Raw genomic sequence first — 16,431 nt, forward strand, 5'->3', positions numbered from 1 at the left:
ACATCTTAGAACTCTTTCTACCCATTTTTTTTCATGGAAGTATCTCATATTGAAAAAAATCAGACATGGGTGATGTGTTGATTTGCTCTGTTTAAATATATGTGTGTTGTATCTCTCTATGTGTATATACATACATGTGTGTATGTGTAGTGCTTTGGAAGCACTTTAGTTTGTTTGATTTAGTGGTTAGTAATAGCTATTCAAAAAAAAGCATCAATAAAACATCTAATTCCCAGAATAAATATTTTAAAGAACAGAAGGGGACATAAAATTTTGTTACCACTTTAATAAATTTATGAATCTTTTTTCTTTTCAAAAAACAAACTATACAGGTCTACATTTCTGTATATTATCATCTCTCTTGTTCTACTTTGTATATTGAAATGTTTGTATTTATTGATATTGTTAAGGTCACAATCAAAAGAATTAAAAAATAAAAAACTGCAACCCAGGTAATTTTGCCTGGAATGATATTGCTTGTCCCTGCTGGTTTTGTGTCTGAGAATATGCGTTAAATTCTGACGGGGCAGGAGTAATAGAAGAAAGCAAAAATATTCCAAGATCTCCCCCTGTAAACTTTCTATGGGTTTGCATTGTCACAGTCACTCTTCTCCTTCCGTCTCACTGAGTAATCAGGAGCAGGGACTAAATCTCCACGCTAGCTGTAAGACAGCAAAGGGTTAACTATTCTTGGTTTACAATAAACATCTCTGGCAGACTTTTATCTTATCCTTTCTAAGTTCTCCCCCCTCCCCAACTCCCCCCCTCTGTAAATGTCAACCACTTCCTGATGAGCCTGGTAGTGGTGAATTTCACACCTTTCTTTTCTTTGTGAAGAAACCTGGGTGTTAATGGTAAGGAATTGGGTACCATTGTATGTCTGAGGCTGTCTGTTAGAAGAGCTGAGGGATGCCAGTGGGGGGAAAAGTAAGAAGAGGTGAAGAAGATACTGAAGAAATTAGAACTGGAGAGAGGTTAAGAAATTAGCGATTTGTTTTCTATGAGCCTATCTTTTTATTATCTTATTAGTCTATGAGTATGTCTTTTAATACAGTTTTCTAAAATATAAATCTAAAAGGAGCTTAATATTTAGAGGGGCAGGACCAGCTAAACATAAGAGGAATTTGAGTTTGGAGACCTGGGCGTTTGAAAAAAATCAACCAAGCCAAGAACCTCCTTCCTGTGTTCTACAGGTGCACTTCTAATACAGCCATGGAAACTTGGTCAGTTGATCAGGTCTGCAGTTGGTTGGTGCAGAAAAATTTAGGAGAACTAGTTCACAGGTTTCGAGGTGAGTTGTGTATATGTATGCTTGCATGTCTATACTGACTAATTTAGACTTTCTGCTCTCCAGGCTATTTTCATTTTGACTTAATTGTCTTACTTTTTTGAATGTAACTGCAAGAAAAGTTCAATTTCTCTGATGAATAGAACTTAGTTTGAATCTGACACATTAATACCAGTGAGATATGGGGTATTTCAGAAAAATCCAAATCAAAAATTAGATTTCTAACCATTCTTAAAGATTGATATCTGCTTGGGGGGAATTTTGTGTCACTTAAATTTTTTTTTTTTTTAAGAATGCAGGACCAATGATTTCAGCGTTATAGTGTTGAGGGTGTGGGAGTACCACTTGCCAGTTTGGGAGCTAGCAGATTGCCTCGGTAATTTGCCAGGAGTGGGCTTTTTTTCTCCACTCACAAATGTCTATTAGTGGAGAAATTCAGGCATCTGCAGTTTTTAAAATGGGGAAGTAACAATTCTTACAGTGACCCTCTGGTCTGACATTCTTCTGGGGGAAGGAAATAGGTTTGGGATTAGACAAGGTTAAAGTTTCCCAAATGAAATTAAAAATGCAATTTTCATATAATTGTCCATCAAGGACATTTCAGATGATCTCATGATTGCTTTGTCTCTTGGAATCGCACAGGCAATGGCTTTGCCTTTTGAGTATGCTTCGGTTCTATATGCTTGATTTTGTATTGTACTGTCATGTAAAAGAGCGAAGTGATTTTCTCTTTTCCCCAGAGGAAGAAGTGAGTGGGGCTGCTCTGCTCGCACTGAATGATCGGATGGTTCAGCAGCTGGTAAAGAAGATTGGACATCAGGCAGTTCTGATGGACCTAATTAAAAAATATAAGCAAAAAAATGAAGAACTGACACAACCTTCTGAAAATTCCAGAGTGATAATCCCATCAAAGCAAGCAGAAGCAGTCCATCAGTAAGTGTGATGCCGAAAAGATTCTTGTTTGGGATGCAGGATATTCTGCAATGGCCCTTGAACAGCCACAGGAAAGCTTTCTAGTGGGCTTCCTTCAGTTAGCAGACCACAAACATCTTCAGTCATACTGGGAGTATTTTTGTAACATACTTTGCAGACGGTAATTTCTCAAAGATTATTTAAGAATAGTGAAGATACTCTATATTACTTGCCTAGTGTTCACTACCAGCTTCCATTGAAACACTGAAACTAATGGTTGCAAGAGTGATAAATACAGGTAAATTCCTGCTAAGAGTAATTTCTCCCTAACAATTGAAGCATGTGCAACAGGAGTTGTAGTACCCTCAGAGAGCTCATGATTTAAAAGTGGTTGTTTATGAGGGGCAGCTAGCTGGCGCAGTGGATAGAGCACTGGCCCTGAAGTCAGGAGTGTACCTGAGTTCAAATACAGCCTCAGACCAAATACTTCACACTTACTTAGCTGTGTGACCCTGGGCAAGTCACTTAACCCCAATTGCCTTAAAAAAAAAAGGTGGTTGTTTACGTCAGGCTCTTTATTGGTCTTCTTTACTCAGGGTACCCAAACTTTTTGCCTGGGACTCCATCTCCTATCTAACTCAGGTTCTCCCCTAGAGGTCTCCACTTTGTAATTTGTGAAAGCACAGCTGTAACTGAGGGGTTTTAAAAACTGTTTTCTTTAGAACCCTAAGATACCATGGCAGCATTCCAGGGAAATTCTAGGGAGAACTACATGGTGGCAGCTCAATGATTTTGGTCTTTTGTTTATTTGCTTCTATGTATGTTTGGAGTATAAAATTGTACAGTGAAATAAGAGTTTTTGCCTGCAAGATTCACCTTAAAAAAGATATTCCCTGATGATAGGTTCAGGCGTATAAGTTTGCTTGGAGTCTTACATAACTGTGACATTCAGAAAATGTTTGCTCATTTGGAAAGGGTGAAAAAAAATACTTCTGGTATACTTCTAGTTTCCTTTTTTTAGAGCTCCTACAGGCTTAATGGAATCTATTTTATACTGGGTGCTCTGATTTTCAGTGTGTTTATACTTCTGCCTTTGCTTTTCCCCCCACAATGCAATCTAGGTTGGTACCTGCTTGAGTTTGGGCTAATCAATTAAATGTGAACTGTGGAGAGTGATTCCTTTCCAGATCGTTGATAGATAATCCTATGTTTCCAACCTCTATCCCTTTCTAAAAATTTGCTTCTAGAGAAGAGGTTTTTAACTTGGGGTCATGGATAGATAGATTTCAAGGGGTCTAGAAACTTCTGAAGAAAAAATTACATCTTTGTTGTTTGCTAACCTTTGGTTTCCTTTGTAATCTTATATATTTTATTTTATCCATTTTTCAATGCATAATTTTAGGAAGGGATTCATAGGCTTTACAAGAGAGACACACGTTAAAAAATGTTAAGAACTATTCTAGAGTATTCAAAATGTCCTCTTGAAGAAAAAGTGAATAAGCAAAGAGACCTGGGTTTAAATCCTGTCTCTGAAACCTACTAACTGTGTGACATTGGGAAAGCCATGTAACCTCTAAATATTCTAGGCAACTCCTAAGACTATAAGTTGCCAAGAAGTTACTGACGAAACTTGAAAATGGCTCCTCATCTGAAAGTTCCCTATACTTACCAAATCACATCTATCCCCAAATCTATCCCGGTCAGTCTGTAGCTCAGAAAGTTGTAAATGAAGCATGTTGACACTGAGCATGGATAGGAGTAGTGGAGGTAGACCACTATCAGTCTCTCATTGCACTTCTGCCCCCTCCCTGTTGCACCCTACTTTTCCTGCCCCCCCATTCCCTGCTCAGTGCTGGCATTCTCCATTTGTGTGAGATTTTTTTCCCTTAGGCACAATGTAGGTGACAGTGAGGCAGCTTTGTTCTTACTGCAAGTCACTTAAGAATGCTCCACAGTTGGTGAGTTGGGCTCCATTTAGGCTGAGCTACTTAATATCTTTGTGTCTTTGGGCAAGTTACTTCCACTTTCTAAGCCTTGTTTTCATTCTGATAAATGAGGGGAGTTAAACTAGATGAGTTCTAAGGTCCCTTCAAGCTCTAAATCCTGTAACTCCAGTGACTTGATCACTTAATCTCAGTGACCTAGTTTCTGCATCCATGAATGTCAAAAACACAAAGGACTTCCATTTATTTCACATATACATTGTAACTTCATAGGAATATCAGTCAATGAGCATTTATTTAATACCTGTGGTTTGTTTGGTCATTTCAATCATGTTCCACTCTTCATGAGAGGAATAACCCCATTTTGGGATTTTCTTGGCAAAGATTCAGGAGTGGTTTGCCATTTCCTTCTCCAGCTCATTTTACAGATAAGAAACTGAGGCAGACTTATTTGGGGTCACACAACTAGTAAGTGTGAGGTGAGATTTAAAGTCAGGCAGATTGTCTTCCTGATTCCAAGCCCAGTACTCTGTCCACTGAGTCACCTAGCTGCCCCCTATTCAGTGCCTACCATGACAGATGTACTTGTTCCACTATTTTAAAAGATGTCGGATTGACTACCCCCTCCAGTGATACAGAGTATCCCTCCAAGTCTTAGTGGAACATTTTATGAATTAAAAAAAATTCCAACTGGTAGCCAATTAGGGACACAAACACAAAGAATCTCAGGGAAGTCCATATAATTCTTTAAGAACCCCATTCCTGAGATATTTCCTCGTTAAATATGAGTCTATGTTATGGTGTGGACTGGATTTGTAACTGTAGGGGAACTATCACAGCAAGGAAATTCCATTCACCAATACAGAGCTAGTTGCAAATTATAGTCTTGTTTCAAGCAATGGGAGGTTAAGTGTGGTGCCTAAGGTCACTCAACTAGTATGTGTCACAGGGAAGACTTGTACCCAGATTTTGCTCTCTCTAAACCCAATTCTCTAGTCTTTGAAAAACCTAGTTAAATTAGTCAATCCCATGCCTACCCAAGAATTCAAATACAATCAACTGGTAAAGGAGTTAAATGTTCCATGAATCAGTAATGACGCATAGGAAGGAACTATAAACAACCTAGAGATGAGAGCTTAACAGGCAAACACCCCTATTAGGTAAACAGATAGGGTAAATGTTGAGTCATACTAAACAATATTTCTCCTTTCTATGCAGATGACAAATGCACAGCTTTATAAGGAGCATAGATTGCTTTTTGTAAAGCAGCCATTTATAATTATAAGATTGCTCTTTGTTAAAAGAGTGTTAGGGGCATACTGAATACTCTGCCTGGGATTAGAATTTTAAAGAGCTAACCAAAGCCACCATTTTCTTTTTAAGGGAAGTCCCTAAACTTTGTACCGGCGCTTATACAGTGCCTGTTACATATTAGGCACTTCATAGATATTAATTGATTGATTGATTGTTCATCTATTGAATATGAAGAACTTGTTGGGTTCTAGTTGCATATATATTATAGAAACAGCTGTGGTAACTTTTTTTTTTTAAATTCTGTTGGGTAAGATAGAGCATGGTATAGGATAAAGACAATCATGGCCATCTCTGGGTAGACAGCCAAGCCACAATAATAAGAAGTCAGCAGATAAAGTCCCACTTCAGTGGTCTGGGATGAAACTGGTTCTTCAATAGATATTTGCTAATCTGTTAAAGGAATTATTTATGTTATTCTATCCATGAATATATCTCTTTCTTAGCAGCATTGATAAGGACTTCTATAATTCCATCAGCAACGCCCAGCTGGAGACATCTTTTCATCCAAATGAAAACTTTGATGTTGGACTAATTGACCAAAGGGTTCTGAAACAAAGGTGGGTCAGTAGGATATTTTCTGAATTTGCTAATTGGATTTAAAAATGAGTAATTGCTATTTCATTCAAAGATTTTCCATGTTTGAAAAATGGGGGAATCCCATAAATGTTTAGCATTTTAGTAAACCTCCCTTGAATTCTTTCTCCGGAAAAGGAGTTACAATCAAATGTATTTGAAACTAGTATTTGACTGAGAGAATATTTGGTTGGAGGATTTCATTGCCCAACTTTATTCTTCTGCATGTCAGCTGTGGTTTCCCAAGCCAAGTGAAGTGGGGAGTAAAGGCAATTGTCAAGGCCATTAAGAAACAAATTATCCACTCATGAGAATGATCTGTATTGTGAGGATTAACTGAGTACACAGATTCTGTACTCTTTACCTGTGGAGCAGACAAGTGTTATTGAGACTTTTCGACTTTCTGGATATGAGAGAGGTACTTGTTCCAGTATTTCAAAAGATCTTTGATTGACTACTCCCTCCAGTGATGCAGAGCATCTCTCAAATTTTAGTAGACAGTTTTTGTGAATTACCAAAAAAATTCCAACTGGCAGCCAATATTTAATGATCAGCCTCTGAATTTAGCTAGCCTGAGCCCTGGATAACAGACATATAATACAGTGCTGGGCCTATATGCAAAGCTTCTCCAGTATGGCAGCACCTACCTGAGAGCATGTTCCACTGATATAGTCATCAAGAGCCCACAGGTGCTCCAATGACCAGCGAGTCGTTGGAAGAGGGCTAAAATGGAGGAAAAACTTGGTATATTTTATTCTTTTTTTTTGTTTTGTGCTTTGATATATATGTTGTACCATTTCAACCCTCAAGACAGGTTGAGAGAGAAAATCAATAGGACCACCAATCCAAGCACTAGTAACACTGAGAAAAACTAAGATACTAAAGATGACAATTATATATCAGTTAAGGGTGTAGGCCTTGGAATGGTACTCAGAGCTGCGCTCTCTTAGGTCACTGACATTTAAGATCTATACTAGCTACATCACTATTGGCCTCAAGTGTCCCAAGGACATGAATACAGCCTTTCAGTTTGAAATTTATAATACAATAATTTCCCCATGGAAACAGGCTCTAGAGGAGGCAGACCAGCATAAAATGGAGTCATGCAAGGTAGGTTGACCAGTTGATAGATAGTGCCATTTGAGTTATTGTATCCAGGAAGACTAGGTAGAGCTCTAGATCAGCAGCCAGGCTAGTAGGCATGCAGGAAAGGCTACTTATGATACCCAGAGTCTCTGGGAAAGCACTTACTTAGAGAAGTATCCTTTGCATCCTGACTTACGCCTTTTGTTCAGTGGATCCTGCCTCCTGGCAGAATTATATGTTTTAAGGGACCTGGGTCAGGGAACAGATAGAGTATATCTAAGGAGGAAGAATCCTTCTTGTCTAGTTAGAAGGTTTTGTGCTATCATTATTTTAGGAGAGGGCTGTGTCCCCTGTGTAGATTTGGGGTTTGGTCAAAGTGTCTATTTTCCTTAGAGATATGATGGAATTGTCCCCCAGATGAAAATAGTAGTGAGTTTATTAGATCAGCCCCACAGAATCGCAGGCTGTAATTCAACTTGTACATGAAAGGATTCTCCACTATAATATATGTGGGGTTGTCCATTCCATGCTTAAAGTCTTCCTAGGAAGTGGAGGTCACTACCACTCAATAAACTTTAAACTCTTTTTGGTAGAAGGTTGTTTTTTTCCCCTGATATCAAGCCTAAATTTTTTTCTTTTTTTTTTTTTGGCCACTTCCATCTATTATTTCTGATTCCACCCTCTGGGACCAAACAGAATCTGTCCAAAAGAAAGACTTTCAAATACTTGAAGACATTTATCATGTTTCCCCTGAGTCTTCTTCTCCAGGCTAAACATGCCCAGTTCCTTAAAGGGATACTCATGTAACCAGGACTCAGAACCCTTCACATCCTGCCTGCTCTCCTTTGGACATTATCAGTGTCCTTAAATCATGGCACCCAGAATTGAACACGGTATTCCAGGTGAGGTCCAATAAGGGCAAAGTCAAATGGAACTGTTTCCTGATGGCTCAAGATTATATTAGGGTTTTATTTTGTTGTTGTTGTTGTTCTTTTTTGTTTTTGTTTTGTTGGGGGGTTTTTTGTTTGTTTTTTGGCAGCCACTTCATATTGATGATTCATTGAATTTGTAGGCCACTACTTATGGTTAACCTTACCTTTCCCATCTTATATTTTATACCCAATCCCAATTGGAGTTTGTTAGATTCAGCCCAGTGCATTAGTCTGTCAGCATCCATTTGGATCTTAACTGTCATCCAATGTATTAAGCACCTCCTCTCAGCTTTATGTCATCCACAAATCTGATAAGTAAGTATTTATCCAAGTCAGTGATTAAAATGTTAAACAGCACAGGGCCAAAAGCAGATCCCTATTGTTTTTTCACTGGAGACTTCCTGCCATGTTGAAATTGGATTATTAGCAATGACTCTTTGAGTCTAGTCACACAATCTTAGATAATTTAGTTCTGAATCTAAGTTTATTATCATTCATACCAGTAGTGTCAAACTCAAATAGGAATAGGGACCACTAAATTAACATTAGGATCCTAGCAATCTGCATATTGACTTAGAAAACCATATATTAATGTTATCTATATTTCATTATATTTTTTGTTAAATACTTCCCAAATACATTTTAATCTGGTTTGGGCTGCACTTAGGCATATTATGGGCCATATGTTTGATATCTCTGATTTAGACCATATTTATCATCTCTACAAGAATAGTATATGATACTTTATCAACAATGTTGCTAATATATAGTCAAATTATATCCATAGCATTCCCCCCTCAGTTACTAGTTCAGTTATTCAGTTTAAAAAAAAAAAAGGAAATAAGGTTAGTATGGAATGACCTGTTTTTGATGAAGCTGTGCTGGCTCTTTGAAATCACCACTTACCAGACTTCCAGGTCATATTACCAACAAATTACACACACACACACACACACACACACACACACACACACACACACACACACACATTGGTCAGTCATTTTTCAGTCGTGTCTGACTTTTTCTTGACAAGATACTGGAGTGGTTTCCCAGGTTTGTACTGTGGAATCCACTCATCAATTTTTTTTTCTGTTATTGCAGCCTCTGTCAGCACAACCTGATCCTGTGCTAACCCCACTATTCTGTGGCAGCAAACAGCAGAATTCAATTCTGATCACCCTCCCAAACTCACCCATACTCCTGTGCAAAAGAGGCATGGATAGAGGAAAGCAGAAGCTTTCTCTGACTGGGGCAATAGCATGCCCAGAGAATTAGAATACCAGAGAACTAGAGCAGAGATAACTGGGGAAGGGACAAGTAAGTGTGTGTGGATCAGAGCTGCACCAGACTTGAAAGAAAAGGGACTGGAATCCAGCTGTGCACAGTTCTTTCTCTCCCTTCAGTGTCTTTTGGGGCAGAGAGTGAGATCAGCGAAAATGGAAGGGTGCTGAGATAACTTTGAAGTCTAGCTCTGGGAGATGAACTCTGTCATCAAAGGGGGGAGAAGTCAGAAAGTGAGCAATAAGGGAATATAAGAGGGAAAAAAGACTGAAATTAGCAAAGATCTCATGATGGAAAAAAAAACAGTAAAAAGCATTGAGTATAGACAAATTGAAAACAGAAGTGAAGTGGCCACTAGTACAGCTAAACAAGATCAAACAAGTCCAATCTCCAAATAAATATTTCAAGATAAAATAAATTAAATCAACATCTGAACAGACAAAACACCTTGTAGATTTCCAGAGATGATTCCCAATGATTCAAAAGAAAAATAAGAATTGTGAAAGTAGAATATATGACCTGCACAGCAGAAATAGTTGGCAAAATAGAAAAACTTGAATCCACAACAGAAAATCTCTCCAAAGAATTGAAAGAGAGAAAAAATTGATTGAGAATAAAAATACACAGAAGTGAAATAGTCCTGGTGAAAGTGAAGCAAATATCCCTATATACACCAAAATATTTATAGCAGCACTTTTGTGATAGCAAAGAAATGGAAACAAAGTAGATTGGAAAATGGCTAAGCATAGTATGGTACATAAATGTAATGGGATATTACTGTGCTGTAAGAAATGATGCATGTGGGGAAAACATAAACATGGAAGGAACTGATGCAGAGTAAATTAGGTGAATCTAAGAAACAACATAAAAGATAGGTACAACAATGTAAATGAAAAGAACAACTACGTACAAAGGAAATCAAAAGTGAATGTAACAAAATTATGAAGATTATGCATGAGTCTAATGAAGAGATATGAGAAGACAGCCCCAAACTACCTCTTTGTGGAGGTGGGAGGCCCAGAGATGTTACACATTGCACATGTTATTAGACTTTTTCCCAATGTATTCATTAGTTGTGGATTCCACCACCTTTTTCTTTTTTTATGTTTTTAGAAAATACTATTTGTTATATTGAGATGGCTTTCTGGGATGCAAAGAGGTATGGATACTGAAGATAATGATAATATAAAAAATAAGAGATCAATAAAGAATTTATTTTTTTTTAAAAAGGAAGAGAGGCAAACAGCAATAATATTAAAAAAGAACATCTCTTCATAAGCAAAAAACATATTGATCTTGAAAACAAAATGTATAGAGAAACTTAAGAATCATTGGTCTCCCAGAAGAACACTAAAAGTCAAAGAAGTTGAACATGATAATTAAGAGAATAATACGAGAAATGGCCCAGAACTTCTGAACACAGAAAATAGAGTGCTGTTGTAAGGATCCACAGATTGCAAGGCAAACTCCAAGACCAACCAAATTTAACAAAATTTAGTAATTCCAATGACAAAACACAAATTTTGCAAGTGACCAGGAAGAAGATCTTCAAGTAAAAAGGAAAGGAAATTTGAATAACACAAAACTATTTTGCACTCACCAGAAATTGCCACTTCCCTTTCCCTTTCACCAAAAATCTTTTAATGATCTTTTCTAGAATTTCCCCAAGAATTGAAGTCAAGATCACTGGCCTATCATTTACAGATTCTATTCTTACCTTTTTTTCCTTGAAAATTTGCCCTTCTTCCATCTTGAGGGATCTCTCCCCTTTTCCATGACCTTTTAAATAGCACTGACAGTAGCTCAAATTACACACAGCCAGTTCTTTCAGGACCCTAGGATGTAGCTTATCTGAGCCAGGTGATTTGAATTATGATATAAAATTTCCTCAAAGGCAACTAGGTTCTCTCTTAAAATCTCCTTATGTGTCTTGGGTATTCAGTTCCTTGATCTAGTTTCCTCACAGAGGCCATATAGATTTGGAAGCATACAAGGATATTTGGGGAGGGTTTTTTTTGGCAGGAGATGAAAAAAAGGTTTAAGGACTTTAGGTGATTAAAAAGAGGAAGGGAACCATATGAAACTGTGTTACTTCTTTCCACTTCTAGTACAGACTTGGGTACGACCCTAGCCAGTCCTATTCTAAAAAAAATAATGCTGGTACTAATTCACATGGGATGAATTTCCCCAATAATGTGGATTGGTTTTTTTTGCATGTTAGTGTTACGGCACATTACTGATATTAAAAGTGCTAAGAACAGTAATCAATGAATAGCTTCAGAGGCCAAAAATAGCCATTCCTATAGATCTCTATAGATGTATAGTGAGCTTCCATTAAAGCTGTAGAATTAGTGAAAGGACGATTTCAAAATAGAAATGAGAAATGAGAGCTCTCTGGGAATGGCTTGACATTCATCAGTAATTCAATTTAATTCAATAGGTTTAATTCAATTATTAATTGATTAGATGCCTACTGTGTGCCAGAAACTATACCAGGCACTGGGGATACAGAGATAAAAATAAAACAGGACCTGACCTCTAGGAGCTTAGATTCTAGTTCTTTACAACTTTGAGGATCAGTTTTCCTTTTCATCCTTACCCAATGAAAGCTTTTAAATTCTCCTTCACTCTGATCTCAGGGAGTAGGAATAGTGGGGGAGGGAATAAGTATATTCTTCTCCCCCGAGGGCAACACATAACTGTTCTGGAAGATAAGTAGCCTCGTCACCCTTTGCTTACTAACTAGTAGATATTAAAACTTAAAATATTCAGTACGACATATGATTTCCTCAGTGTGGTCACTGCCTCTGCCAATTTAGATTACAAAACCCCTGTGGCTTCCCATTCTGTGCAACTCTTAGCTAGATATTGCCATAAATCCTTCCTCCAGTATCTACCAGTCTATTTCTTCGTGTTCTTTGTATATATTAGAGATAACAGTGTAGCACTGGTGCATCATTGACATTGGCCTCCTTGTTGTTCCGTGCACAAGATAATCTATCTCTGGAGTCCAGACGTAGTCAGTCACTGCCTGGAATGCTCTCCCCTTTGATCTCTGTCTCTTGGCTTCTCTGCATTCCTTCTAGTGCCATCTAACATCCTATCTCCTATGAGAGAAGCCTTTCCTGAGCCTCTTTAATTCTTGTGCCTTGCCTCTAATGATTATCTCTAGTTATTCGGTACATATTTTGTTTGCACATGATGGTTTTCATGTTAGTTCTCCCATTATACTGTAAATGTCTCGAGGGCAGGGACCATCTTTTGCCTTTCTTTGTATCCCCATAAATGCTTGTTGCATGCTGAGGGTCATGAGAGAGCATCTTGAGTTGGAATCCTAATCTAACAAGTAAGTTTTATCTTCAAGGGCAACTCAAGTGAGAGATATCAAGGAGCAAGCAGAGGTAGAACACTACCAAGTCCAAATCAGCATCGTTTGTCTATGGCACAGGATAAGGAATTTGGGGACAACATGCTGGGAAGATCTGAGCAGGAACATTAACCAATTTTCCAGGCTAGTTAGTATCAAACAACCATGAGAGGTCTAACAGAGTTTGTAAAGTGGAAACAGCATAAGAAAGACTTGCTTACCAAAAGGCTGTTTGAAGCCATGTATTTTTCAAGTCTTTCTCACCTAAATAGGACTGATTAGACCCAGCTAGCACTGACACTATGTCGCTGGGTGATACCTTGAATTTGTATTTAATGGGGACATGTTGCATTTGTTTAAGTTGATGACTAACTGGGCCCTTTCCATTAGGAAGCAGTTGATCTTCTATGTCAGTAGTTTTCTGGAAATTACTTGGGAAAAGTAGATTGTAATTAGTGCTAGCCATAGCATCTGTTCCAGACAAAGCTCATTCCTTTATATGATATTCAATTATGGCTCCTTTCTGTTTTTTTGGTGCCCAGTTAGAGGGCATGAATTTAAATAAACTTGTAGATGCTTCTTTTTTCTTAAAAAAAGAAGACTCATTATAAACTTTTTTTTGGGGGGGGGTTAGGCAATGGGGTTAAGTGACTTGCCCAGGGTCTCACACAGCTAGTGTTATGTGTCTGAGGCAGGATTTGAACTCAGGTTCTCCTGAATCCAGGGCCAATGCTATATCCGCTGTGCCATCTAGCTGCCGCCCCATATAAACTTTATTAAATGACAAAAAAAAAACCCAATTGAACTTTTATCATAACTTTACATTAGAATGAACTTTAACACATCATTACTTGTCAGGCAGTCCTTTTGCCTCAACTTCTATTATTTGTCCATTTGTTCCCTTTCTTTTTGCCTTTTATATAATTACAATTAGTATATATTTAGTTCATCTGGTGCTGATTCCCCCCTCCCCCCAACACATTCGATCTGTCTAGATTTCTTTATATTCCTCATGCTTATCCATCTTAATTGTATTATACTATTTCATTACTTGGGTAGAGGCTCCTTAAAGAATAGAGAGAAGATTATGTATTAGGAAAGTCTTTTAAAAGAAACTAGTGAAGATGACTTCAACCCCAACTTCACCGTATTTTTAAATGAATACACGTATTTTCTTTCCACAGTGAGGCATAACTGCATATTAGCTTTGACTCAGCAAATGCTTACTATAATATTTTATGGTAAATGATGGGGTAGTGAGGGGTGACTCGAGAGTCAGGAAATCCTAGCTCTGATACATACTAGTTGTATGATATTAGTGCATGTTTTCTCCTCTATTTGATTAGGAGTAGCTACATGGCACAGTGGACATAGTGCTGGGTGGGGAGTCAGCAAGACCTGAGTTCAAATCCAGCCTCAGACACTTACTAGCTCTGTGACTCTGAATAAGTCACTTAACTTCGTTGCCTCTGTTTCCTCACCTGTAAAATGAGCTGGAGAAGAAAATGGCAAACCACTCCAGTATCTTTGTCAAGAAAACCCCAAATGGGGTCACAAAGTCAGATACAACTGAAAAAGTGATGGAACAACAACAAACAGCAACATTATGAGCTACTTGAGATTAGAGATTCTTTTTGCCCTTTTTTGTAAAAGCAGTGCTTAATACAATGCCTGTAATACAGAAAGTGCTTTAAAAAAGGAGCTTGTTGACTTGACTGGAGTGGAAATGAGGAAAACCATTTATTTTTTGCTTGAATTTCACTTTTAGACATATTAGCTGTCTAGAAGACACTTACAAAAGTCACCATGGACTAGCCCATCCAAGTCCTGAGTGGTGGTGGAAAAGAAGGGAGCTACATCTGGTCTTACTGTAAGATCACGTCTCAGGAAAGACCATCTGCCTCCCAGCAAAGGCCAAATCTCAGCAATATTAAACTGAGAACATATCCAATAAAAACAGTTGGAAATATGAGGGATGGGGAGGAGAATACAGGAAAATGTAGCTTGGGCACTGCATTCCTTTAAAGAGCTATGAGAAGTCTAGGCATTTTCATTCTTTCTCTTGGTTCCCAGGAGATTAGAGACCTTCCCTACAGAACTAGGGGTATATCCAAACAAACATCATGGGGGCATTAAAGGGCCTAGGTTCTCAGTAAGTGTGTCGAAGTACAAACAATCTCCCCCTGAAAGGCCCCTTAACCAATCCTTGGGCTTCTTTTCTGTTGAGGATCTGATATTTATTCATTTTCAAATGCCAGGACAGTCATCAATGGTCTGTTTCCCTCAGCTCTGGTTGAACTAGCTCTTCAGAGACTCTTTCAACTCTTCTAAATTTTTCTTTTGCAACTATATATAATAAACAGAGTATGAGCTTACCCCATTATCTGTGCTTAATCAAAGTAACAACTCTCAGGTTGTTTTTCTCCATAATACTCTTGACTTATTTGGGCACACATGTTATAATATACATAGAATATAGATGGATTGACATGATCACATTTGCATCATTTCCTGGCATATGCCAAAGGCAAGAATTATTAAAGTATTTGGGTAAGGAACAGTGTGTCATAATGGAAAGAGTAGTAGGCTGGGAATAAGGAGACATTGTTCTACCACTAAGAAGCCATGACCCTAACCAAGTGATTTAACCTCTCTGGACCAGAATTCTCTAATCTGCCTAATCTTCTAAAGTAAGGAGGCAGCAAAAGATTTACTTCTATCTCTAACAATCTATGGGTTTTTAAAGATTTAGTGGTAGCTCGGTGGTACAGTGGATACAGTAATGGACCTGATGTCAGGGAGACTTCAGTTTGAATCTGCCTTAGATACTAGCTGTGGGCAAGTCACATAACCTGTTTGACTTAGTTTCTTCATGTATAAAATGGTGATGCCAATAATAGCACCTACCTCCCAGGATTGTTGCAAGGATAAAATGAGATAATATTTGTAAAGTATTTTGCAAACCTTAAAGTGCTGTATAAATGCAAGCTATTATTATTTTTACAGAGGTTGAGTTAATACAACTTCTGGTAAAAAGCTTGTTCACGTAAATTGATGGGTGGTTAAGTATAGTCTATCCTTGGAATTCTATACGTATCATTAAATGTTAATTGAATTGAACACACAATGAACAGAATGGGAAATAAAAGAGTCCTGTGGGACTTTTCAGGGTGAACCATCCTTTGATTGCTATCTATTTCTGTTAATTATCATACCTCAGTAGCATCAAGGTTCATAGTATGCTGATGGATTTAATAGTAACACTGAGGCATACCCCAAATTTTTCAATTTCTATCCTGAAAGCGTGGCCACATGGGGCAAAAGGAAATTAAAGAAGTCCAGATGCAAGTAAAATTGCTCTGTAATTTCCCGTATCAATTGAAATTTCTAAAAAGAGAATATCCAATTGGGATCAGTCTAGATAACAGAGTTAATCAATACAACATTAAAAGTAGATGGCCTAATGCTAAGCCTAAGCAAGAACACATCCACTTTACAGCATCTCTAACAAGTTGTCATCTAATCTCCACTTGACTTCTAGAGAGGGAGAAACTCCCACCTCCCAAGGTAATCCATTCCGTTTTGGTAAAGCTCTAATTGTTAAGAAATGTTTCTTTACATCAAGTAAAAATTTGGACAACTTGGCTGTGCGTGGCCCCTAATTCTGAAGCCTTGGACATTAGCTCAAAATGGTAGTCTTAGCTATTCTGAGAGGTGGCATGGCCTACAGCATGG

The 16,431-nt window shown here is 37.9% G+C and overlaps 1 protein-coding gene across 2 annotated transcripts in view; it reads left to right on the top strand.

Moving 5' to 3' along the window:
* The first annotated feature begins 894 nt into the window (after nt 1-894).
* Nucleotides 895-16,431, top strand: part of SAMD3 (sterile alpha motif domain containing 3) — a 59,073-nt gene continuing 43,536 nt past the window's right edge. Inside the window, exons 1-3 of one of the 2 annotated variants that reach the window (XM_020987040.2) lie at nt 895-1,291; nt 2,029-2,221; nt 5,901-6,014. In XM_020987040.2, coding sequence (XP_020842699.1) covers nt 1,213-1,291; nt 2,029-2,221; nt 5,901-6,014 — 386 coding nt within the window. In that variant the 5' untranslated portion in view covers nt 895-1,212. The remainder of the gene's footprint in view (nt 1,292-2,028; nt 2,222-5,900; nt 6,015-16,431) is intronic. The other variant, XM_020987042.2, reaches the window with a different exon arrangement.

Source organism: Phascolarctos cinereus, unplaced genomic scaffold (assembly GCF_003287225.1).
Source record: "Phascolarctos cinereus isolate Bilbo 61053 unplaced genomic scaffold, phaCin_HiC Scaffold_5;HRSCAF=322, whole genome shotgun sequence".
Taxonomy (NCBI): domain Eukaryota; kingdom Metazoa; phylum Chordata; class Mammalia; order Diprotodontia; family Phascolarctidae; genus Phascolarctos; species Phascolarctos cinereus.